At 39.4% G+C, this 27092-nt stretch overlaps 1 protein-coding gene across 10 annotated transcripts; it reads left to right on the forward strand.

Annotated features, from left to right (window-relative positions):
- The first annotated feature begins 805 nt into the window (after positions 1-805).
- Positions 806-26250, forward strand: FAM149A (family with sequence similarity 149 member A). 10 transcript variants are annotated; one of them, XR_014945397.1, is made up of 14 exons: positions 806-1127; positions 13872-13982; positions 14901-15033; positions 16406-16548; positions 18061-18186; positions 18320-18496; positions 20099-20289; positions 20977-21131; positions 22221-22327; positions 22562-22704; positions 23114-23234; positions 23854-23991; positions 24408-24486; positions 24982-26250. XR_014945397.1 is itself a non-coding variant. In XM_015862121.3 (14 exons), the coding sequence occupies exons 1-14, from the start codon at positions 850-852 to the stop codon at positions 25053-25055; spliced, it is 2061 nt and encodes a 686-aa protein (XP_015717607.2). In that variant the 5' UTR covers positions 813-849; the 3' UTR covers positions 25056-26250. The 10 variants fall into 10 exon arrangements, 9 of the variants coding, with proteins under 9 accessions (XP_015717607.2, XP_085401411.1, XP_085401413.1 ...); XM_015862121.3 differs by having other exon boundaries at positions 813-1127; positions 22562-22789; XM_085545285.1 differs by having other exon boundaries at positions 847-1127; positions 18061-18173; positions 22562-22789.
- Positions 26251-27092: the final 842 nt, after the last annotated feature.

Below are 27092 nucleotides of genomic sequence, written 5' to 3' on the forward strand. Positions count from 1 at the left end.
AATAAATGATGCACACCAAAAGTGCTTTGGTGAATTTCATTGTGACAGGGTGAGGAACAGATGCAAATTTGGATGCCTTTATGGACCTTTTCCTGCTAAAGAGTCCCTTCCTCTCTTTCTTATAGTCCCCCTCTAGATAGTGAAGGGTTTTTTTTGACGTGTTGTCCTGGGCTTATATATATATATGAGGAAATGTGAAACCCTTCAGCCTGTGCTGCTCTTCTGGTTGCTGCCAGAGGCTGTGTTAGCTACCACAGTCTAAACTGGCACATTGTTTCCCTCTACCATAGCACTGGCCATCAGCGTGCCCAATTTGATGCTGGTACGACCACACTTCTCCCTATCCAGACAGACAGCTCTACAGTGTTAGTGCAGTGTTTGCCCCAACCCACACTGGCTGTTCCTGACCCTGCTGCTCTCCCAGTCACAGAGGCTGGGCTGGTGCCATCTTTGCACATGGGTATTTCCTGCTGCAGCTGCCCGGCACGCTGTGAAAAGCTGCTGGAGAAGTCACTCACCCTGCTTGCCTCTTAGTCTTTCCTAGTGCAGATAGGAGTGCAGTGGATGAAGAAAGGGCTTGAAGTGGGACACTGACACGCTGTCAGCTGATTTCTATCCTTCAGGGTGAGGTGGACTTATTAATTAATGGGAAAATGTCATCTTTTATTTCCTTTGCTCAGAGGCAGTATTTCACACCTGACCCTACCACAAGGCGTAGGCTGATGGTTCTGCTAGGCGGTGCATGCCCGCTGGGTTTGTTTAGCCTAGCAACGCCCGAGGGGAGGGGAGGAGAGGACAAGACCGGGCAGGGCTCGCAGGTTGGGGGCAAGGGGCTCCCGCCCTGCTGCCATGAAGTTGGCGGCGCTGGAGCTGGGCTCCCTCCTGGTCTGGCTGCGCCGCTCCGCTGCGGGTCCCAACCCGGCCGCCCCCAGTCCTCGCCCGCCCTCCGGAGGCGGCTGCATCCCGGCTGCTGGCGGGCGTCCCCCGCGCCCGCTGCCCGCCGTCACGGAGGAGGCCGGGAGCTGTGCGGGCGGCAAGGCGCTGCTCATCACACTGCCCGACATCGGGGAGGAGGCGGTGACGGAGTGCGATGCCGAGGAGACAGCGCGCAGCTCGCGAAGCCCGAGGTGAGAGCGCCCGGCGGGGTCGGGAAGGGGCAGTGGGGGTCTGTGGATCCCCGTTCTCCTCCGCAGGTACCTCCTATACCGAGCCGTGGGATGAGCCGTGCAGCTCTGCTTGGGGGGACGCTGCTCAGTCCTGTAGGGAGCAGAGAGGGGAGCGGGGAGCAGTCTGAGCCCGAGGGAGCGCAGGGAGTACCGAGCTCGGGAGGAGGATTCGCCGGGAAGGTACGGCGAGGGTTGCCGGAGGCACTGGGAGAAACCCAATGAGTCACTAAGGTGTGGAAAATCATGCTGGAGTGCTTGTGTACTGAATTTTCAAACTTAATGCTAGCAATGTTTGGTTTTTCTGCCGTACACAAACTAGCTGGGTATGCAGGTAGGACTCAGTTGTCAAGCAGAAAGGTTTCTTAGCAAGCTTGTTTGACTGTTAGAAGTACATAGCAACAATGTCTCGAAAGTCACTGCTCTGCTTTGAGGAGAAGAGGCTGGTTGGTTTGTTTTTCTTCGTGTATGTTCGAACTGATCTGCTGATATCAAGGAGTCACTTTAATGGCTGTGTTGCAAGGTACGGTTAATGAGGTGATCATCTTCCAAACTTCTGCCTCCTCTGTGGCTTGTCAAATCGGAGCATGCCATCTCTTAACCTTCTTCCCCTAAGTATCCCGAGCCTGTCTGGCTTTCCTTCTAAGGGCACCTCTGTACCCCAATCCTGTTTGTGGCCTTTTCCTGATTCCGATGACACCTGGAGATGTAGGACCAGAACTATGCATAGTGTTCTCTGTGCAGGTGCCGTGAGGTTTTGCATCGTGACAAGATGATGCCTTTGAGTTCTGTTTAGGTGTCTGTACAAGTGTGGGCCAGAGTTTTGTTGGTGGCTTTGGTTGTTACTATGTACTGAGCCCATGACAAGGCCAGGACTGCTTTCTGAACTGCAGCTAGAGTCCCAGTGCCACCATCATGTAAAGGTGCTTTAGCTTGTCAGTTGTTACTCAGGAAAAAAAAAAATGAGGAGGTATTTGTAAATACATTTATCTAGGTATTAATGAATTTATTGATTCTATGATTCTATTTTATCAAACCACACACACACACACACAATTAAAAAACATAACCCACAAATGAATAGAAATATAATTGACTGATAGCTAAGCTATGTAATGCTGTGAGAGTGATACAGGTAGAAACTGTCCTTATTACTTCCTTTGCCCCCCATTTAATGTAGTTGGTTTAGTCTCAGAATGAGCTGTAAGCTCCTCTAGGCTTCTCCCATTCCCCATTTGTATAGTATAGTACCCTTTCTAGAACAGTGAGATTAACCCGCTTTGAGTTGTATTGGTAAAGTTTTGTGCAGAACTTCTCTGATCTTTTGTACAAACAATATCCAAACCAAGTTATTGTTTCTTGTCTGTAATTTCCCATTTATTTATTTACTATGAAAAATATAGCTGAGCACAATGCTGTTTGAGCTGCCATTCCTTTTAAATGCTGCTTTTAAAAAATACATAATAATTTAAAAAATTAAGGGATAAAATTAACTCTTCACCAAATTGCTTTTACTGGGATGAAGAATAAACCTTTTATTTCAAGCTGGCTCTGTGCAGCAAAATGCTTATTTCAGGTTGCTGCTGAAATGCTTCTAACTGATATCTCCTCTTTATTCCTTAACTGTTACACCTTTGTATGCATGGTGGCATTCCAAATATTTTATTCATAGCAGTCAAGCTTATTCTAATACGGTATTGTTTGTCTTCAGAAAGAACAAAACCAGACCAGAAAGATGTAGAAGAAGGAATAAGATACATCACTTTGACAAGGAAAGCCTATACCTCCACATTAGCATTTTTTAATTAGGTGGCTTCACTCAAGCTTTTAGAAGAAGCATCTTAATTAAATATTGAACGCTTTAGAATTCCTTGCCTACAGTTCAGATTTGAATTTGTGAGCTACAGAATATGGTATTATGTTCTTGGTAGCTAGTCTTATAGAGTTTTTGATTATCCAAATGGAATTCCTCTGTAACAAGCATTAATGGCATTAAAAACATTCTAGAAGACACTGAAAGTATAGTGGACATTTATGTTGATAACAGTTTAACTAGGAGTCATTGGTTAATAAACAAAAGCTTTAATATTATATATTATCATTTTTTTTTTCCTTTAGATGCTGACAGACTAATAGCAATCAAAATACACTGGGAAAGCAAAATAGTGAACATTTGGCACTGATTTCTTCCTCTTTCCCAAATACTCTGAGTATTTTGTGAGATCTATGATGACTCACATTTAATCCTAGTGTGGTGTTGGGCTATACTATAGTGATTTCATACTCTTCTAATTCCACTGAATGAGCAGCAATTTAAAAATTATAGTTATTTATTTTTGAGGAAAAAATCTGACTGCATGTTCAAAAATGCTGTTTGGGAAAAAAAAGTTGCTGTATAAGGTCACAAAACTGCTTTGGAAAATCACAAGATGCCTTATGTTATGCTTACCATGACATAGGAGTAAAACCAAGATGCACAGATTTCTTTTTAAAGAAACATTATTGGTAACCTAGAGATAAAATGGGCAAGGGTTAAGTCATGCAGCTTAGAAATGGGTAACATTTTGTTGGAAATGGTTGCACTGCTTCCCATGTTTTAGGATGATTCTGGCACAAGGGAAACCTGCTTGTGAACCAGATAGAACAACAGCAGCTTTACCTGATTTTTCTCATGATGCTGTATGGTATGGAATAAATGTTTGGCCAGCTTAGGCCAGCTGTCCTGTTTCTGTCCCTTCCCAGCTTCTTGTGCTCCCTTGGCCTCCCCTTGCTAGTAGGAGTGCACAAGAAGTTGAAGCATCTTTGGCTCTGTGCAGTGCTGCTCAGCAACAACTAAAACATCCCTATGTTATCAACACTGGTTTTCTCCTGAAGCTACAACAGAGCATCATACCAGACACTATGAAGGAGAAAAGTCCAACTCTGTCCCAGCTGAAACCAGGACACCCTTGCTGTCACCTCCCTCAGTATTCTGGTGGGAGTGATCGGTGCTGTGAAATTGCCAGCTTCATCCTTGGTGCACTGGGTCATGAACATTTAGATACTATGCAGTAAATAAAGGACAGGGCTTCTTAACAAAGACATTTATTTCTTTATTTATAGGATAAATCATTCTGCCTTTAAGGACACCCAGCTTTCTTTGTCCACTGAATAAAGCAGAGGAGCTGTAGAGGAAAAAAGCGATATATGATGATATTCAACACTCATGCTCTCAAAGATTCCAGTATGGGAATTCATGTGGCAGTCAACTGGCAGCCAGCTTGGACAGAGTCAGAGCTCATCTAATGTTATGCTGTGAAATTGAATCTGTGGTCTAACAGTACAGACTATCTGTAACAAATACATTTGTTAAAAGTTGAAAGTAATTATTTTGTTTCACATTGGAATTATTACTTTTAAAGTTGATAAGAAATGCAAATTTAGATATAGAATATGCATGCTGTAATTTACTGCATTTCATGTAAATATTTATGACTTCATTCTTCCATGGGGTTTTATCAGAAAAATCTGACGTAATGAGATTTTCTGAGTTTTTAGGAGAGAAGATAATAACAGACTTTCTTGTTCTGCAGTGAACCTATTTCTTTAATATTACTGACAAAGAAGCAGCCTCTGGCTGCAGGCTGACCTCTTTCTGCAGTTTACCCCAGCTGACAGACTTTGATCTTCAGAGCATTAGGCCAGTGTAGGTTTGGCAATTTACTTTGCTTGATGTTTGTAGCTGACTTGTGGTCAAAATACTCACAGAAAATGGCTGTGCACATGAGGGATTTCTCACAGATGGACAGCAGGAGATGATCCTTCGTCTGTAGGTAATCCCTCTGCTCTGGCTGACAGACCTCTCTTCCAACTTATTGACTAGACTGAGCACCTGTGTCTCAGAACATACGAGATCTGCTTTTTAATGCTTCCTGCTAAGGAAATAGAATGCTCTGGAATAAGGATGTGCTGCTCTGGGAATTTGCTGAGGGACTGATTAGTGCCTGAGCTAAGAAGTGGAGGAGATGGATACATAGTGCTTGGGGCATTTCAATGTATCTTAATTTTTGATACCAAAGGCTACAGTGTTGTAGCACTTCTTGATGTTCGATACTGAAAGCTATTTGGTAACCTAGCGGACTAAACAGTGTTTTGAACATTCACTGTTACTACAAGTGAGTAAAGGTGAAAATACATTTCCATTGTGTGAACTGCAGACTAGGTGCAAGCTGGGTGCAATGGACATTGAATTTATCTGTTGTTGGCCATATGACCTGGGCCTGCCCTGCCTTCTATCTGTCCAGTGTTTTCTTCTCACAAATCAAAGAGGTGATTTCCCTACTATATTTAGCTTGGTTCAACCTCTTCTTGAATATTGTGGAACTGTGAGCACCACAATATTAGAAGGATGTTAAGGTAATATGAAGTGACCTAAAGAGGGCATGGAGGGCATGTGGGGAGGGGCTGAGGTGAGGAATGGGTTGACCAGCCTGGAGAAGAGGAGGCTGTGAGGTGACCTGAGAGGGGAAGCAGAGAGAGGTGCTTGCTCTGCTCCTGGGAACCTATGGCAGGGTAGAAGTGACACAGAACTAGCACAGAACCCCTAATAGAGGTTCAGATTGAAAGTAAGGAAATATTTATTTACCATGAGGGTGATCAAACACTGGAACAGGCTTCCTAGTGAGGTGGATGATGTCTCATACCTGTTACTGTTCAAGAGACATTTGGACAGTGCCCTTAATAATGTCCTTGAACTTACACTTATCCCTGAAGTGCTCAGGCTGTTTGTCTTAATTATGTTTGTACATTCCTTCCACTGCACTGCATTCTGTTCCATTCTTTTCCTTAGCACTTAATTAGACTCTAAGATCTTCCCACACTTGTGTCACGTGTGTACTGCTGCGTACTGCAGACCTGTTTCTGCACAAGCTTTTTTGAAGACTTTCTTTGGAAAACTCAGTGCTTGGAACAAGAGAACTGCTTGTTCTGAGTGATTTATTGTATGCCTGATTTTCTTCAGAGATTAGTGAACAGAAATGAAAAAAAAATAAAATCTGACATTCTGATGAACTAAATATGTTATAAAAAAGAATAAGATAGTAATAGAATTGGCAAATTTACATCAGTAATAAGAAGATGCAGGAAATTTCTCATGGATCACTTCCAGGTGTTTTGTTGGGTTGCTGCTCTCTCCTTGTCTCTGCTGGCAGACACTTGATACTGCAGCAATAAATGCCACCTATCAGATCTAAAGAAATAAAACACTTTCCCTAAGACAGTAATTAGCATTCTTTACTATCACAGTTAATCAAGATGATAGGCTTTTTTTTTTTTTTTGAATGTTAATTCATAATATATATTAAAAAGCCAGATTTATTTCCGTAAATAGGAGAAATAGTTAATATGCAGATTTTGCCCTCGAAAATTATTTTTCCAGAACCAAGTATTGTATTTCTGTTTTCATTTTCTTAGTTAATCAAGATTATATATGTACGTAAGTATGAAGTATTAACCAAGTTCATGCCTCTTTAAGGGCTTTATAATTTTGAAACCACGACCTTCCTGTCAACATAAAGAAAATAACAGCCTTGAGAGAATGATAGTGTGGCTACACATTTGGCCTTCATTTTCAAAGCCATTGTTTTCACTGCTGGATAGAATTTAAGTTTACCGGGTTCACTGTAAAAATATTTTTCTCTATAATAAGATAACATTTAGAGGGTACCTTCTTACAATAATACACATAAAGAAAATGAGACTTCATATTTTCTAATGAGACTCTAAGTTAAGGAATTATTTAACACTTCCGTGTACTCAGTAATGTAATCTTTGCAGGTATACAAGATTTGCATCATTTTCTCAGACTAGACCATGTAGCTGTAAACTAGAGGGCAGTGTTGTGTTTTTTAAAGCCACATCCTTAAGCTGAAGAACTTCAAGATAATTAAAACTGTTCCTTTCCTTTTATGAGCACATATATATATATATATATATATATATTTTAAAATACTTTCTAAGCAGGTTGTTACTAAACTGTAACAATCCTTTTCAATAAGGAAATAGTTATTATGACACCTGTTCATGGCAACACTATTTTATGTGCTTTATATTTGTTTCACGCTTTATTTCTACCAGGGTAGTTGTTAAATCCTATATGATGGGTAGCCTTATTAACCTGAGCCATGTGGTGTGTTGTTGTTGGTTATGGATAACCTTTAAAAAACAAACAAAAAGAAATGTAAGACATAAGCAGCCAGCGCAGCTGTGCCAAGTTTTCCAGTGAAGTAAAGGAGTAATGAAAGACTGTGTGTTAAAAGCTGCAAGTACAGAGCTGTTTGTGTTTTGGTTCTGATGTCCAGAGATCTGCTGATGTTTGGATCTGGAGGCAGTGGCTGAATTCTAAAACCCTGCTGTTAATACTCCTGAGCAATGGCTCATAAGGATTAACCTCAGTGATTCTAATGATGGGTGGTGTGGCTGCTTCTGCAATACAAATGTTTTCTGTGAGAAGGTAACAGCCCTGACTTGCACAAAGTATGAGCATTCCCCAAACAGTCTTATCATCAAGGTATCACTAATCCACACATAGGTTCAAAGGTAGCAAGTGGAATTTCTACAAAATTGGGTGGTATGTTAAAAAGCAAACAGTAGGGAAAACTGGTCAGAATCCTTAATTCCTAGTTTTAGATAAAGTCAGTTCTTCCTTAAACAACCAGCAAGATATCTGAACCACTGAAATGTTTTTGAAGTTGCTCATTAACACTTCAGAGCAAAAAGAAAATCACCAGTGGGTCCAGAGTGGCACTCATCAGCCATCAGCCAAGACTTACTGTTATTTTCTGTGCTGAGCCTTGTTAACTGTCAAGTCTGCTTCACAGTCCACACCATTTTCAGTAATGATAAAGATAATGTTTGCTGGAAGTGAGAAGGCAAATATTTGCTACGCTTTCTTCCAAGGTAATTTTTTTTTTTTTTTTTTTTTTCCCACTCCATAATTAAGCCATGTCATTTTTGAGCAAACAGACTGGACAGATACTACAGCTGTCTTTAAATAATTTTCTGTGAATGTCTACATGAAATTTCTATTAAATTTCCCATGATTCTACTTTCTTTGTGCATCAGCTGGAGCAACCTCAACTAACCTATTCTGGGAATGACTTCTTGAGGATTACCACAATTTTCTTAGCTTTGAGAAAGCTGAGGAATAGAGAGCATGAATGGGAACAGACATTGTCATCTGCCTTTGTTTCCTTTAATAAGTAACAAAAGCCAAACTGATCCAAACTGAGAGGTTTCAGTAATTCCTGTGGTCACTTGGTTTGTCTCATTGGAAGTCTCATTGAACTGCTGAAGGAAGGATTGGGTGCTGTCATGTCGACCACATGTAACAGTCCTCAGCTCCACATGCTGCTGCTACAGCAGTCTTCAGGTACAGCTTCTATAAGATCCACTAAGGACATTCAGTATTGTCTGTTACATGCAGCACTTTGTGGTCACTGAAGTTGTTAAGAGGGTAAAAATGCTCTTCTCTTCTACAGAGCCCTCTAAGTCTGTTTGAAAACAAACAAACAAAACCACACAGATCCTCACCAGTTAAATCTGTCTCATCAAGTAGTACAGGGAGTTTGTGCTGTGGCCAAGCACAACCACATTAAGCTGATGTCTGCCTCACCTAGTGGGAATAGGGGATGTGCATTTCCAGTGAGCTTTGCACTGCATGTGGTATAAATGTTCAGGTAAGCCACTGCACTCCTTGCCCAGAATACTGTTCATCACTCAGAAAGAGGCCATGTTCAGCTTTTTCCTTCCTTACATCACATGGAGCAACATTAGCTGGGGGGATGAGCAGGATGGCCCGTTTGTGTAATGATAGTAAAACAGCATGCCAGACTTTCTATGGTCTTTGATCAAGACCGTGACTCTGAGTGGTCTATTCACTGCCAGGAAAGTGTTTCTTGGAGTGGCTGTGAGGGCAGTGACCTTCATAGAGGAGTATTTAAGCATGCTGGGCTTGAGAAGGAACAAGTACAACTTGTATGTATTATTTCAGTACAAAGAAGAATGAGAAACAGGTTCCAGTGGTAACTGACTCAAATTAACATAAGAAAGGATGCTGTGATTCCCAAATCAGTTACTTCCATTAGATATATATTATTTGTTAGAGTTATATTTTTATTTTTATAGTCTCATATCAAAGATTTTCATAAATCTGACATACAAATAATTGCTGTCTCTTGGCTATACAAACTATGTGTGGGATGGAACAGCCAGCAAAAAGTGAAAATATGAAGGAAATGATTCATGTTGGGTAATAGGAAACATATCATGTCATGGGAGTGTGATGGATTTACTATACTTACATTTAGTTACAAATCACATTTCCAAAATAGAAAAGGCTATACAGAGAAGATGGGAGATCTGAGAAATTGAATTTTTTAAGACACCAAGGCAGCACCTTTTATAAGAGATACATTGTACGTTGTCCACAAAATGGTTGTATATGATAAATTCTTTTGTCAGAGGCTATAGCTACAGAACTGACTTTTACCCATTTGTTAGAGGGGTGAGATTAACATTCATGAAAATGAAGTTAGTATTTTTCCCTTCCCATTGACATCTTTAAGCTCCAGATGAATGCCTTTTGGCATCTCCTTTTATAACACTCTGCTTCCAAATAGGGTAATAATAATATACTCCTTCTCAATGGGTTATTCTTGTGCTTGTCATTGTCTTAGTGATAAAGGAAGAAGCTATGGTTTCATTTTGAGAAATGCAATTGATATTGTGTTTCTTTCCTAATAACTTTGATATAAATTTATTGAAGGTTGCAAAGAGGTGACCAGTGCTGCTTCTTGCCATTACAGTGACAAACAATCCTTGCCAGGAGCAAAACGGTTATGCAAAATCTAACACTTGGTCTCAGTCATTGCAGTGAGTGAATGTAGGAAAAGGGCACAGGTAGGTGTCCAGGTGGGTCTTGAACATCTCCAGAGAAGGAGACTCCACAACCTTTCTGGGCAGCCTGTTCCAGTGCTCCGTCACCCTCACTGTGAAGACCTCAGGCCTGAGAGTGAGGTGTGCTCACCAGCTGTGTGAGGAGACGCTCTTGATGGCATTACTATAGGCAGTGATGCTCAACATGCCTGAGTGTAGTGTTCTGGGTAAGCAGGGCAAGAGCCAGCTACTTGTCATTTGCTGCAACAGGGGAAATGAAGAGTGCATGTGACCACCTAGGGAATTAGTTCAAACAGCATGGGGAAAAAAAAAGTATTTTTGCAGAGTAACTTTTCCAGAACTTGTTGCAATGAGAGACTGTAGAGGAAAATAGTATCAAAGGGTTCAGAAAGTTTCCAAGAAAGAGGTGGACAGGAACTCCTAAGAGGACGTGGAAGGACTGGTTAGGGACACACTCTCCTAACATCTCCTGAGACTGTGGATACTGCTGGGGAAGGAGGAAATCTACTGCAGATTATGACCAGATTTTTCCCTACGTAGCATGTCTGGTTGCCACCACCACATGATGGGCTAGAGTAGCTGGACTGTTTGATGCGCTGCAGTAGGTGGACTGTCACTTTGATCTCGCTGGACATTCTCAGGTTCTAGTCAGCAGAAGCAAGCAGCACTCAGTGCCACCTGCAGTGTTTTGTGCTGTTGGAGGTAATGTAAGACTGGAGTTTTGCCATTGTGGAAATGCATTTTGTATGTTTTGAAGAGTGACTTGCAAGACACACTGAAGAAGGAGGAAGCCGAGACAACCGCATCTATCAGCCGCGACACAAATAATTGCGGCGGCTTTGATTTCCTCGTGGCAGTGATTCTGTAGGAGAACGAGCTGTGCGACAGCCTACACTGTTACCCGCTTAGGACACGGCTCATCGGGGGGAGGCGAAGCACGGCGGGGCGGGCCCGGAGGCGGTGCGAGGGGCTGCCGGGGGCTCTCGCGAAACTGGGCCGTGCCAAGCCGGGCTGTGCCGAACCGGGCCGCCTCGCGCTCCCATGCGCAGGGCGAGGGGTCCCAGACCGCCGGGCAACACCTGGGGCCGCCGGGGGCTCATGGTAGTAGGGTGAGTGTGGAGCCGCTCGGGGCCGGGCTCTGCCTGGCTGCGGGGGAAGCTGTCGGGGGCCGGATGGGTTGAGGGCAGCGCTGGAGGCTTGCCATTCGGTGCCTGCCATTGTAGGGCTTCCAAGCAGGCTGTAGCAGTTCCCAGCACTGGGGAAGTGTGCTGTGGATGTAGTGGGAGGGTATTATTTTCTTTTTCTTTTTTTTTTTCTTTCTGAGGCCGATTCCTGGCTTATCTTCCAACGTCATGTGGTCCAGGGAGTCAGGAGGCACAGTACCCGTGCATGCAGTAAAATGATGCGTTAGAAACCCCTCCCAGCCACGTCTTGGGCCATGCTCTGTGCCATCTATGTGCTTTGTTTTGCAGAGAAAGTCAGGTGCGTTTTAGTGGTGCTATTTATTCACGTGTGTAAGTCTAGGTTGCTTTTGAAGCCTCTGGAAATGTACTGGGGAATTCTCTGAGGAATCATAAAGCCTTATAGGGCCAGGAGATCTAATCAACATGGACAGTGTAGGCTACTAAAAGACTTTCAAGGGAATGGAAGAGCCAGGATGAAGGGGAAAATGTTCCTTGCTCAGAGAAATTACAGCAGAGGGAAGCAGGAGAGGAGCACAAGGCTTTCTCCTCTGGTGGGTTTTCAGAGAATTGCTGTGGGGCCAGTAACAGCTCAGGTTTGCTGTTGGCTGGATGAAGAGATTAGCAGTGTTGTGGAAGACTGGTGGTGGCACTGAGCTGTGGAAAGCAAAGGTCACCTATGAAAAAGTTGAGAAAGTACTTAGAAAATGACCCAGGCAACAATACAAGAAATGTCATGGTGGAGATGTGTAAAGATAGGCTGTGAGCCCATGGCTATTGCTTGGGAGATAGGTTCTGGTATGATGAACAGGGGATAGGGCAGGAATATCAGAGCAAGCATGTAGAGATACTTCCTAATACGGCTGTCCCAGCCTCCAATAATCTGCAAGTTTAAGTGTATGGTAGCTTTTTGGTGGTTATTAGCCTGGGCATAGGTTGCCTCTTTGAATGGGCAGTTAAGTTTTTATGTTCATGTCTTTGCAATCTGTGCATAGCTCAGAGTAATACAGGAAATGATAGGAATATGGTTGAGGAATCCTAATACTTGTGTGGCCAATATGCATTTTCTGGCTGAAGGAATTAAGCAAGCTTCTAACTAAGGGCAATTTCCCTGCAGTTACTCATTCACAAATGTACTTTGATGTAATCATATTGCTATTCACAGTTATGACCTGAGGGTTTCACTGGGGTGAAAATAAGAACTTCAGCAGGTGAAGTAATCTGTTACTCTAAAAATGCTTCTGAGGAACATTTTGACACATCCTTATGTATTCTGAACTGATGGTTGTGAGAGGTAGATTGCATTTTTTTTGCGGTAGAAAATTCCAGTATTTCTGTATGCAACTCAGGATAAGTTGTTTTTCACAATGAAGTCTGCTGAGCAAAGTTGAGGCTGTGATGTTCCAGCCTGGGTAATATTGGCACAGACACTAGATAAGGTAATTAAGTACAGTAGGGGAGAGCCTAGCACAGGGCAAGACAAAAGTAGTAATTTTTGGAAACACTGTCCTCCTATTGCCGTAGAAAAGAACAGAACATACCTAAAACCAGTAGGTTGGTAACAGATATTGTATGGAAATGTAATGTAGCAGCAGCACTGGGAAGGTTGTGAGCTGAGATGCTCAGTGGTCATTACCTGCATCGGACCCAGAGTATACAATAGAATGGACTTCAATGACTAAGTGTGCAATTTCTCCTTTTCAGTAGGGGATGTGCACCCATTATTGCAATAATGAATAAACTGTTTTTCATGAAGATCTTTGACTGATTGCAAGTTTTTTATTTTGAGCATGTTTCTTACAATGGGTTTAGCATATTAATAGCAAGACTTAGTGGGATTACCTGAATTTCTATTAGATGAATTTTCTGCTATTGAGGAGTATTCTATTAAGACCAGCAATAATATTGGAGGCACTCGTATGTCTTACTACATTTTACTGTTCGTCTGTTTGGTTTGAAAGGGATGGTTTCAAAAACTGAGCATGCATGCAAGTGTTTGGAGAACTAAAAAAATCATTTTCTCAAAATAATTGTTCTGGAAATGTATAGTAATAGGAAGCTTGTTGCTTGGTTTTTAATATAGTTTTAGGGAATTTTTAATACTGGAAGAATTGATGTGTTGTGACCTATAAATGTATTGAGAATATGCATGTGTTTGCTCTACTAACATCTCAGTTTAGTTAAACAGAACAGCCAGGTACAGTTCTTATTATAGTTCCTCACAGTCTTATTAGTAAGGAGCATTGTTTGGTTGTCACCATATCTGTAACCTCTTTTTATGCAGACACATTTGAGAAAACTGGCTTTGAGTTAATGATCACATAGAAATGTCTAGTTAACTAATTATTGCATGAGCAGCTGCTGTTTAGTGACTTTCTTTCAGATGTAGAGAGGTGCTGCTGCAGTTGTTTGTGCTTCATTTCAAACTTTAAAGTGCAAAAATGAATAGAATGCTTGTGGAATCAACATGCCCCTGCCAATCTCAACCGTTCAGTGATGGGAAAATTGGTCAGACTTGCTGTCATCTTTCTCCAGTAGAGGTATAAATGTACCCTATTTAATTTTATGAATTTCTTTTTTTTTGTGCATTTAGGAAGGGACTCTCCAGAGGTTCTACAAATTGGTATAATTCAGGAAAAAGTGGAGAATCTCTTCCAGCAGTTTTTAAGAGAAATGTACAAGAAGCCATCAATAACTACAGTTGGTATGCAAGAACTTCCAAATAAGTATTTCACTAATGGATTCTTGACTTATGGTTCCTTCAAGAGTGGTATTAATTAGTAGTTGAACTTTATTCCTGATTTGTGCTACAGGCTTATGTGTTGTTAGAGCACAACAAGGGGTACAAATTAAACTGGGAAGAGAAATCAGTCTTGGCAGTTAAATGCAGATGATAGTAACTAACTTTTCAGGACAGTTAACTGCCAGGGCATTTCATTCCTGTTGGCATCGGTTAGGATTTGCTAGGCCTGTGTGTCTGGTTGCATCCCAGGGGTGGTGGTGGTGGCTGGTAGGAACCTGCTTGAGCTTTCTGGGAAGCTGTAATCCCAGAGCTCACATTTTAAAGTGTACCAGCTCTAACAGAAGGAAAGCCTTTGGGTACAGATCTGTAACCTGATGCTAACTGAAACATTTGCAAAGGCTTTATGTTCAGTTGCACAGAATCTCCTTGTGATAGCTTCTAATAGAGCTAAAGAATGTTTATGTTATCCTTAAAGCATAGTTTTTGATGTACCCATTAATTGCACTGGAGCACAGAGAAAATAATTATTAGAGGTGGAAATGTAAGTATGTGTGTGTGTACTTACATATATGTGTTGGAAAATCTATTCATGTTCTGGAGTGCCGTTACAGTTACAGCAGTATGCATCAAACAAATAAATACAGTGGAAAGAATTGTCTCTGAGGCAGTAAATGGTACCAATAGGACCATGTACCCACTGCACTCTACTTAAAACATGCACTTAAAACTCCTCACAGTGTCTCTAATTACATGTCCTGAAAATCATGCATCCAACAGGCACATGTATTGCTGTCCATTTAAGTGATCAGTTGAATTACTTTTAAGGTGTTTTTATAGAAAGCCATCATATTCTCCATTTTAATTGTCTTCTTTTTGCAGTGAAACCCTTTCTTCAGTTTCATCTAGTGGACATGCAACAACCACAGGCCTGAATAATTCTTGGTCTGGAATAAAAAGCTGTACAACTGGTTTGTCTACTGAAAGAAGTTCCGTTTACTCCTGGAGGGATGATGTATGTCACAAAAGCTTTTACAGTACGATTTATCCAAGTATTCTAGAAAAGATTAATTTTTACAGAAGATGGATGTCTTATAGGAGAAGAGTTAATGGCTTTTGTCAGTAATAGCCTATTGATTAAGGATATTAATTGAATATTTAAGAAGTCGTTTTGTTTGCAAGTTGATATTCAGCTGGTATGTTGTTGGTTTTTTGTTTCTTTGTTTTGTTTTTTAAAGAAAAGAATAAATAATGAAATTGAGATGTACGTAGGCTTAAGTTTTTGAGTCCAAGAAAGGGATAAAATGTGTTTTCAAGTACTGGATAATGTAGGTGATATCTAAATTTGACTATTTTCAATTCCTTGAGTCACTAAGTACATTCATGTGTATGTGTGCAGATGTTCCTACCTTCATAAATATTTAGCTCTTGCCTAAACTCATTGGGGTTGTAGGTGGTGCAGGGATAAGTAAATCCCATTAGTGAGCCTGACTGAGGTGGCAGCCATGGTGGCAGTATTTTGAACAAACCTAAAAACGCAGCAGTCACCACCATTTTCATTTTAAAAAGCTACTCATGATGGCGTTTCTTACCTTCTACATCACATCCTCACCTTTAAGGTATTACCCCCATCTTTCACTTCCAGCCCTACTGGAGGAAGCCTAACATGACATTACCTGGCCAAGAGTTATTTTCCCATCTCTTTTTGGTGTGATCCCTGAACTTGTTGGGGAACTCTGGTGGAAGTGAACAGTTGTCCTTTGGACCCTGATTATTTTCATTGCAGTATATCAGAGTATATAATGAACACAGCATGTACTAGCATGGTAGGGTGCCAGGATCCCTTAGCAATGTGCTTGTGCCCACCTTGCTGACCAGAGTCAGGCCCTCTTCTTTTTTTGCATGCTTCTGAACTCATCCAATTCTGGTTTACTGAGTTCAGTGAAGAGGTGTGTAAGGCTGTTTCTTACACATAAAGCTCTTTCCCAACCACAGGTTGTCTCCTCTACTGTCTTACCCAGAAAGGAATAGCTCCTGCTTGAAGAAGCAGGATGCTTTGGTGCCTTGTGTCCCAGAGGTGCATGCTGTATTAAAAAGGGAGTCAGGAGTTGTGACACCTTGTAAATTGAGTTCTTCTGTTGGCTGCTCATGGGCAGCTCTGTTACCCACTGACTTCAGAAGAAATAGCTCACTGCTCCAGCACCTTGATCAAGCCAGTTGCTTCTCTTTTTGCACTGCAGCATATGAATTTTGTCCAGAGTAGGTAGTCTGGAGATCATTCTGAGATGCTCAGCCAAGCATCAGTTGTCCCATTCTTAAAAATGTTGTTTTAAATATAAATGTATTTTTAAATGTTTACCAACAGCTATTAATTTTATTATATGTAGGAATTTGATAAAGCCAACACTCAGAGAGTGCATCAACTATTCTGGGATATTGATGAAATGCTGTTTGAAGGAAAAGTGACCTCTCAAACTCAGAGCCTGCAGGCAGAATGTGCAGACTGGGTTGAGCGATCTCTTCATCTAAGGTAAGGAAATTTCTTGCTGGTGCCTGTTTTGACTGGTTATCACTCTGAGCTTTTGGGCTGTGCTGCTATGAACTGTTCCTGATGTATTATATCAGCAGTACTTCTGCAGTCCAGTGTGGACTTGAGCTGTGTTGTGTGGTAAGTCTGGGTGGTAGTGCACTAAGCAGCTCATGCTCTTTATTCTGATTGATAATTGATACAGTGATGGCAGGCCAAGATATTTTAGCAGGATGTAATGAGAAAATAATAATCCACTTTTTTCATAATGTCGTTTTCTAACTAAGAATACATCTTGTAAAGAAACACCTGTTTTTACTGCAAGTAAAGGCATGCTGTCAAATCCCAAGAAATTCAGTGTTAGTTCTGCTAGTTATTTATTTTTAGAAAAATGAAAGCAACCACATGCTTCAGTTGCACTGCACAGCCATTTCCCTAGGGCATGTAAATCAGTGTAAGCGTTATTTGTAATTAACCCAGCAATGCCTAGTTGAACAGATTTGAGAGCGTATGTGTGATTGTTGAGAGTTACTTTGCAAAGGTGTGGAAAAAATATCTACGTGGCATAATGACTGCTTCCTATAGTACAGAGGGCAGAAATCAGAGTTGTACTGCTTTGAACTGTCCCTGCCTCCATAAATAAAGGCAATTCATTCTTAGAGAGATTCAGTGTTTCTTGGCTGTTTTAGACATTGACCTGCATGTGCTTGTATTCTAGTTAATCATTTGTTAACAGCGTTGGAAAAAACACTGTTGATAAAGATGTTATGTTTTCAATGCTTTTATATATATCTAATAGTGATATGTCTCTGCAAATTAAACTAAAATTACTTAATGAAGTTTATCATGCCTTCTCAGGATCCAGAGAGACTTCTTAAGTAAATCTGTGGCAGTTTTCACATGTTTTACCTTTTTTGACGGCTGTAAAAATGTATAAAACATTTATAAAATGGAGATGAACTTTGTACTGGGTAGTTGTTTGAAAACACAGTCATTTCACAATTTTTAGAATGTTTTAACAGGATGAACTGTTGAACAATATGACATTCTGTATGTATGATTTCATGTTTTAAATCTGATGCTGGTGGTATTAATAGTTTGAAAGTAAACTGAATTAATCTGGGAACCCTGTGTTGTTTTGACCACAAGGCTGTAGTATATCCTGTACTACTAATAGATGTTATTTGTCCTCTGCATTCATTTAAAAACATTTCTGATGTATTTTGTTTAGTGTTTATGCATTTATAGTGATCTAACAAGTTTGACTTAATTTGATCTTAAAAATTGTATACTAGAAACTCTGCTTGCAACATAAGTCAGTTTAACTTCAATGACTTAAATAATGGACAGTACTCATGTATTACAAAAGACTCTGCATTCTTTATGAAGTGTTCACAGTAATTCTAACCAAGGTGTGCTGTTGCCTTGGCTACTGTTTGTAGGTACTTGCATTTTTGATATTTTCACTTCAAATGGATTTCCATCTAAGGTCTCTCTCACACAATTTTTCTTCAGGGTTCTGGGAAAGCAGCTCCTGCCACCAAAGGATGAAGGTTTTCAGCACTTTGAAAGCAGAAGCGATAGCTCTGTGGATACCAAGTGTTTACCTGGTCTTCGGGAATGTACCGGTAACGTAAAAGAGTATGTCAATGCTTTTAAGTTTTCTATCTTTTCAGAAATCTGAAATATTATTTTTACTAAAATTTTTCAGTGTAATTAAATATATGCTTCTTTCTTTGAGTGTTTAATTCTCATTTTATTGGTAATTTTTCAGGCTCTGCATTTCTGGTTCTAAGTTAATTCCTAAAGTGTCTCCAGCACAGAAATCACCAAGTTCAGGTTCCACTATGACGCATGGATCTGAGTCATCCTCATATTCATTCCTGGAAGAAGAAATCTATGATGCTGATGGAAAAATAGAAGAATATCTTGCCTTTGACATCAAGGAGCTGTAAATAACAGATAAATATGTATATTTTTGAAGAATATAATGAAAAATTCTCATTGAGCCCATTCAGGGTTCATAAACTGGGTTTCTCTTCTTAAAAATACAGTTCCTTCTGTCACTGTATTCAGTAGCACAGTGGTCAGAGCACTCAGAGGCATGTGGAGGACTAGGTACGTTGCCATTCTAGTGGTTCCAAACTCACATATTTCATGTCAGAGAAATGTCTCGTAACCACTAATTGCTTTGAGGCTTTTTTTTTTTTTTTTTTTTCATGGTGACCCAATAACATATCTATTTAATTTTGAGACAGGCTGTCGAATGAAGGAATCTGCTTTCTTCATGTGAATGCCTTGACAGCCAGATTGCTTAGGGTCACCACATTAAATGTGCTTTCAGTGTCTGGCCTAATGAGTCTTAAATCCTTGTTGTGCAGTGTAGAACAGCTTTGCAAGAGGTACAAGATATAGCCTGCATTTAGAACATTCTCTTGGGTAATGGTTGGTACAAGTGTCTTCTTGAATATGCAAGTCAGTTTTCCTGTGGACTGGTTGAATGGTCCAAGAACTAGGCTGTTGGGAAGAAGAAAGATCATAACATGCTATTTTCTAAAAAAAACTCTGAGAAGAGCAGACTTCAGCAGGACCAGGAGGGCAAAAAGCTCATCTTTTGTGTTCAAGCTTTTCTGCAAGTGCATCAAAGAAGTCCTTCTGAAAAGTTGAGGAACCAGTGAGATCAGGTAGACCATTTAATCCTGTTTTTGAAAAAGGACATGGGTACCTGCTTTTTGGAAAGGTTTTGGGATGAAATGTCCTCCTAGAAATTAAGAATCACTTTTTTTTTTTTTTTTTTTTTTTTTTTTTACTGCATAAGCATGTTTGGAAGAGGGATTTAAGTGAAGGCATGCTTCCCTTCTTTGTGACTTCTGTTATCTTGTTTCTTGTCTCTCTTGTGATTCAATTCTGAAATACAAGGGATGTGTGGAAAGTAATGCCTCCCATATCATTATGTTGGCTCACAGTAGTAGAGGTGGATGTTGGTGATATGGCAGTAGAGGCTGCACTTCCCCGCCAGTATTCCATTACATTTTACTGCTGTGTGATGAATGGCAGCAAAGGGGCAGTTTGACAGAATGATGCCTGACATGAAAGTGCATATGAAACAAAGTTGTGTCACTGACTTCCTCTGTGTGGAAACGGTTGCACCCATTTTTATTTATCAATGCTGCTGAATGTTGATGGAGACCAAAGGGTGGATGTGAGCACTGAGTGGTGCATTGCAGTAGTGACAATGCTTCTGGTGCAGATTTTTATATGTATGGCATACAGGATCTTGTTCATCTCTGGTGAAAACACATAGTTAATGATGGTGACCATATTGAAAAATATCCTTTTGTAGCTGTGAATTTGCTCTATCAAATAATATAATTGTGCTTTTTGTATCTGCTGTAGTTTTCTTGGAGGCATTACTTTCAGAGTGACCTACGTATCTTTATGCTTTTTAGCTTAAACATTGGGCATAAAGTTGTTTCTTTGATCACTAGTGGATTGTTGCAAATGTATGCAGGTACACAGGACTTGATGAAAAAGACATGTTATTTTTTATTAGTGATGATGAGTATTTGGAGCAAAAGAAAATACATCTTGCTGAGAAGAGGAGTAAGCATGGCATTCCTCCTGTTTCTCCCATGGCTTGTATCAGAGATGCTGTGGCTTCTGAAATATTTGATGATATATGGAGTAATGTAATTGGAATATTGGAGGAACTGATTAAAAAACATTTGGAAACGAATGTCCCAGGTATTTCATATTTCTTAGATATGAAGTTCATAACATCTACCTTGGATAATTATTTTTTCCCCTATGAGTAAAACTTGAGAAATATGTATTTTTAGCACAGTATTGTAATATATATAATGCTTTACCAGAAGCCACCATACAAATGCACCTCAAATGATTTCCTATTAATTTGTAGCAAGTTTTGCTTTAGAAGTGTGAAAAAAGTCATAGTATTTACCATAAACTCTGTTGCTGGAAGCTGTGTATTTTTGTTTTTAAGACACTGCCACAAACTGGTGCTGTTAGTGAGGGATTGCTGGCAACATAGTGTGAATCTGGGAATTTGAGTTTCTAAGGAAGTAAGGTGGTGACTTAAATCAAAAAGAAGTAGGTAGCTTCTGTTAGAAAACGATAGGTTCAAGACTACTGCTATAATGTACTCTTTTTTTCTCCATAAAAAGATAATCTTTGGGAATTTTACAATAATATTCCAAGAATGTTTCCTTAAACAAGCAAACAAACAAACAAAAAAGCATAAAGAGTAGAAAATGCACTCAGAATTGAACATTTAATCATTTTCAGTAGATTTTTAAATATTGTGGAAACTTAAAACTGTATCAAAGTATTTACTGTGAATTTTAATATTGCTAGAATCTCAGCAAATACTGTTAAACTACAAAATGCTTTTGTTTTTTCTCTGTTGTGCAGAGAGTACCAAGCAGGCAGAGAAGCTGAAAGCTGTTACAGGTAAACTGCCAGACTTGCCAGCTGTTCGTATTACAGCAGATTTTGGGAGTGTCCTCATTTCCAGAGGCTCTGAAGCACGAAGTGTGTCTTTTGGATCTCATTTAGCTTCATCACAGGTAAAGATAACCTCAAGCAATCTTCGTTTTTTAAAAAAATCAAACAAAACCAAAAAACAATCCAACATAATTTGATAAAATAAATGCTGTCATTTAAAATGGTGGTTAAATGTCCCCACTCCCCCAACTCTTATTTGGTGGTTCCTAACGGCATCATTATCACTAAAGTATTGATGAAGCTGATTTAAATATAAAAAAATAACCAACAGAACACTTTTTTTTTTAGAAATAGAACTGTATGAAGGTCTGTATTCCTTCCATAGCTATATATATATGTATATATATATATATATATATACACACACACACACACATATATATATTTTAATTATATTATAATTAAATAATTATATATATATTATAATTATAATTTTTTATATATATATATAATTTTTCCGGCCTAGAATTGGTCGAATTTAGATAATCAAAGCAGCCTCTTCCCTGGACTGCAGGGATGTGAAGCTGCAACTCGCTTCGAGTGCTTTACTCAAAATCCTTTGACTTTCAGACTTATTTCTTTTCACTGCTGCTGCCTCTGTGACACAGGGGCTTTGCAGTATGCTGCAGTGCTGGCAGTAGGGCTTGTCTGTCTTTCCAGAAGCTGGTGTTTGTATTAATAAAATAGATAGCAAGATAGGAAACACAGAAGAGATAGCACAGCAGTCTCTGTTCTCCCCATTGGCATCCTTGGCTCTGTAGAGGTCCCAGCAATGAAAAGCAGTATTGTGCTCAGATAAGTGATGTTCAGGCTTTGCACTTTCTGGGCTGGACTGTGCTGAGGGAAAGTTAGAGAGTTTAATTCCTGTTAAAACTGAATCTTATATTGCAAATAAAAATTCAGCTCAGTGACACCTCAATTTTCTGATAATTTTCTGAAATAAGGAAAGTAATATATTTACTCCACTTTCTGCTTCTGTTGAACTGTCTAGATAGAAGCCTCTCTAAGCAAACATTTAGAATATCTTTTAACCAGGTGCTTCTGGAGGTTCTCTCTCTTTCTCTCTCTCTCAAAAATAAATAAATAAATAATGTATATATTTATGTATAGAATAGAAATAAAGGTTAATGTGTAGCTGTTGCTGTTACTAGGTTCACCACTTCTCCAGCAGCTTCTGTAGTGACTTGAACGGAGTGATGACAATTCAAGCAAAACCACTCCAACAGAGGCACTTTGCTACTGCAGTGCAAAAAATACAGTAAGTAATGATGGGATATTTTCTAAAATTCTATAATTTGAATAACAGTGCTAATGATGTTTTACAGCTATGCAAAGGCAAACATCTTTGTGTCACCAGTGTGACAGAATGTTCAGATTTGCAGAAAGTGATAATATGATGATAATGATAACCTGTTTACAAATCTTTTTCTTTCCCCTTGTTTTGTACTCCCCTTCCCCCACCCCAATTTTATTCTTCTTTCTTTTTCCCTAGGAATGAACAAGATGACAAATCACATAGCATTAGCACCAGTGCCCCAAATTCAGTGCACGTTGGTCTGGGGAGAACTGCTGATAACCATGTTCTCTCATCATCTCGGGTACTGCTGGCATCTGCTAAGAAGCTACCAAGCCATCGTAGGTTACCTTCTCTCACTTCTGACCAACTCTCCTCAAAAGCTCCTAATAAGTACAATGATGAAATCCTTAGGGGGACTAAATTGTGAGTTTTTTCATTTTATTTTCTGCTTTCCTCAGAACCTTACTGAACTTTCACCAGTGAAGGATTTTGGAAAATACTTGAGAACTAATCAAAGATTTTATTATTTTATCTAAAATTTGGAGATAAAAGTACAGCAAGAAGAGTAGTGTTTTTTTGAGGAGGGGCATTTCTTTGATTTTGTTGTTGTTGTTGTTACACTAAGTGCTGTTACTTTCTATGGCTGAGCTCAATTAAGAAATGTACTGCTTAATAATTTCACATTATTTCAGTGAAGAAGTCTTGAATATGAATTTCTCTGAAAGACAATCTCTTAAAATTCTGTAGAGGTGCAAGCTTGGATCGTGTATCTTCTGGTTGTGTGCATACAGCACGAAACAAGTTACCACCAATAAACTCAGAGGCTGTTAAACAGTATCCTTCAGTCCCTCGACTGCAACAGAGCTCTGTAAGTTTTTTTTATTTAATTATTTATTTTTTGCTGGTAAAGAACCTCTACCTGTTTGATAATAAGTAAATTACTTGTCATCTCTGGCTGGGGGAAGGGGGATACAGAAGCAGCCAACTGACCAGATTTGTAGTTCTATGAATACAGATTTAAATAACTCTTTTCAGTGTCTTGACCTGTCTGTGTGTATGTAAGAAGTAGAAAATGATTTTGACAGGAATTAACATTTATCAGGTTGATTCTGGCCTACTTTTGAACAATAGGAAAAGTGATAAGCAACAAGAATGGAAGTAAGTTGCACTTACTAGTATTATTACGAATACTACGTTGTAGTATTCTTTCTCTTCAGAATACAGTTTTGAATTTAGACACAGGTAGCCTTTTTTTTTTTTTAATAATACAGGCCTCTTAGGAATTATGAAGTAATATAGATGAGTACAGGTTGAAATCTATTTGAAAAGCACGAGTAGGTTTAAATGACCTTAATTCAGTGCTTGCAGTTAGTGAGAAAATATTTTCCTTTTCTTCATCTTTAGTGCCTTCTCTAATGGCATTGTACACATTACATTAACCAATTCATTTGCTGTGTTCTCCCAATGCTCTTTTTGATTTTTCTCAGCATCGAGGACCATATGGTCATAGCAGAGTGTCAAGTGCAGTACCTGGCAGTACAGAACAACGACCACTCAGAGAACGAACCATTACTGATCGGTTTTCAAGGCCCAGTACAACTCATACATTCAGGTTATGTCATGCTGTAAGTACCCATTCATGCCTGTTGTTGGTGTATAGAAGGTCTTATTTACTAGATTTCTCCTGGTTTCTTATGAGCAGGATGCTCAAAGGCTTTTTGAGGATGTGGGCATTTGCAATGCATGACTAATGTATGAGGAAGGAATTTCATCAAGTCTAATGCAGCAGATTTATATATATGTGTGTGTGTGTGTGTGTGTATATATATATGTGTGTGTGTATATATATATATATATGTGTATATATATATATATATGTATATATATATATATTAGGAAATCTGCATGAAAGAGTGCAGGTTTTAGTACTTTTTATAGCTTTGTAGATTGTTACTACTGACTGGTGCATTAGAGCATAATAAGCAGATCATCAGCAAGTAAGAATATTGTGTTATCAAATAGTATCTTTTTGTTTTTGCAGACAGACACACCTCAGAAAAGATCAGTATCTCCCATGGATTTTTCTAACCACAGAGGGACAAGTCAAGGATTCTTAATAGGTAAGCAAAGTACGAATTGCCTGAAAGGTAGAAGGCCAGCAAAACACACTAACCCATTCAACAATGGAGAAATGAAGTGCTCAAGGAGAAAGAGTAGGTGTGCTTGGCAGTGTCTGTTGGGCCTCATTTTGAAGTTTATTCATGCTAGTTGCTCAGAGATGGTCCTAATTGACTGCAAAAAATACCCCAAAGCATCTTCTGGTTGTTAGACTTTGAAAGAAAAATATTTCCCACTCCTCCAATACTTTAGTTGAGATTTCAGTGTATTTACAGTTATGGCAATATTATGTGGTGTACTGGCTAATTATTTGATTATAATTATCTGATTATAATAGTTATCTGATTGTAGCAATAATTTATATAAAAGATGCTGTGAGAATAGAGACAGATTAGCAAGTATTGATCTGAGCACGCTGGTGGCAGTAATTCATATATAATACACAAATGTCTTGCTGTTTCAACCACAATTAATGAACAACATTTCATATTTTCTAGGTTCACAGCAGTACTACAAATCCTTTCATAGAAATCCTCTAACTTCACGGAGGAGATTTCAGATTACCTCTTAATGAAGTCTAGAAAAAAGAGAAGTCCTCTGCACTGAACAGAAGGCTAAAGAGCTCTATTTGCCAGCTAGTGTCTTGTTTGACAAAGAACATATACAGTATGCTGGCTTCTGCTGAACCCTGTGATCCTCCAGAGTACCTGTATTACCTTGTTCTAAAATTGCCTAAACCAGAGGTTAGATTAAAAGTTAAAGCAATATAGAATGAATCGTTGAGATCCCAGAATTTCAGATGTCTGCACTCTTTGCAGAGTTGAGATGCTGGTATACTTTCTTCTCAGGCATTCTTCCTCTTTCTGTCTTTTCTCATGGGGTTGTTATTCTATCTGTATAAGTAAATAAGTTATGTTTATGCTGTGAACTCCTGTTCCAATTTTTTCATTTTTTCTCACTGTTAAAAATGTTCTGGTCATCCCCAACATCAGTTCTATGTAGAACTTATAAGCAGGAGTTATCTGTATCTCCTGTTCAACTCCTGTTCCAATGCTTCTGAATTTTTATTCTGTCTGCTTATTGCAGTTGCTCTCCCGTAAATATTTTCTGTCCTTAATTATTCTTCCTTTAATTCTTTTGATATGAAATTGTTTCACTTTTTCTTAAGCTGTTCTATGCATCATTAGGTGTAGAACTGCTGGGACAAACTGTGGTTATAGGAAGCAGTGTTCTGTCAGGCCAAACATATTTGTAGATCCTGATTAATTGAGCCTGATTGCTGACATGTGAGTTTACCCCTTCTTGAGATTTCTTATAAAATATTTGCTGCTACTGTACAAATTAGACCTGTTGTTTATATGCTACCAAAATGGGAAGGGGAGACTGGTATTATTTTCTGCCCAAAGGTCACAGTACTTTCCATGTCTCTGGGTATACATACTGTGTGCGTGCAGTCAGTGATTCCTCCATCCATCATAGCCAGAAATGTAAGTAGATGTGGTAGAAGAGCTGTTGAAAACAAGGAAGAGAAGAACTTATTTATTTGTCCAAATAGTAATTATAATAGAATCACATTCTTGGAAACTAATGCCAGTTTTCATCGCTTCTTTTTTTTTTTTTTTTTTAATGAATGTTTGAGGCTTGGTAATTCAAGGCAAAGTGTTTGTAATATGTACATATTTTTTATCTGTACTGTAAATGAGATTTTTGGCTTGTATAAATGGTTAGCAAATGCTGCATTCGAGTAAATGAGCATTTTTAAGTTACATTCCTGGTGTCATGTTTTCTCCTTTGGTTATGATATTTATTCACTGCTGGTATTTTGGTATAGTATCTTACAAAGCAGCAGGCTTTTTCTTTGGTGTTGCATGTCTGTTTAATTCAGTTTGTTCCAAAATCTCAAGTCATGATTCCATGCACACGCAAAATTCAGACTTAAGTATTCTACAAAATTGCACCTCCTCATGTTATTCTTGTGAGTTCTCTCTCTTGTACTATATAAATGTGCACAAGACTGTACAGAAAAGATGGTAAAATGTATCTCTTACCATCACGTGGTTCTCCATGGTAACCCTGACATTAGGTTGTGGAATAAGTGAAAAAAAAAGAAGTTATGTGCTCGTTTAGTTCTATAATGACAGAAATGGAAACTACCTCACTGGAGAGACATGGCATTTTGTAAAAGAGAGAAGGTTGCTGTCACCTGTGGACCTCTGGAATTAGGCACTGGAGAGAAGAGAAGCAAAGCATCTTCTTCAGAAGGTTAATATTAAAGAAAAGATCCTGTGAATTATTGGAGGCGCAACAGAGAATATTCATGTGGTGCAGGAGAGGGAACAGGGAATGCATGACTGTCAACTGTCAGAATTATAGTGCTTTCTGTTAGGTCAGATTCTGGGCTTCTCACAGAATCATGGATTGTCCTACTCTGGTAGTCAGTGCAATTGACAGTTTTCCATACTTCTTTTCTATTTAGTTTTTATTTTGGAGGGGGTTGGGAAGCAGAAATTGTTGGAGTAATGAGTTTTGCTTCTCCTACTTTGCAGTACACCTAAGAATTTATTTAGCACACCTCTGCACCAAGCTTTAGGCTTTGAAGCCCAGGTAG

Source organism: Coturnix japonica, chromosome 4 (assembly GCF_054131305.1).
Source record: "Coturnix japonica strain WE chromosome 4, WE-NBRP24, whole genome shotgun sequence".
NCBI lineage: Eukaryota > Metazoa > Chordata > Aves > Galliformes > Phasianidae > Coturnix > Coturnix japonica.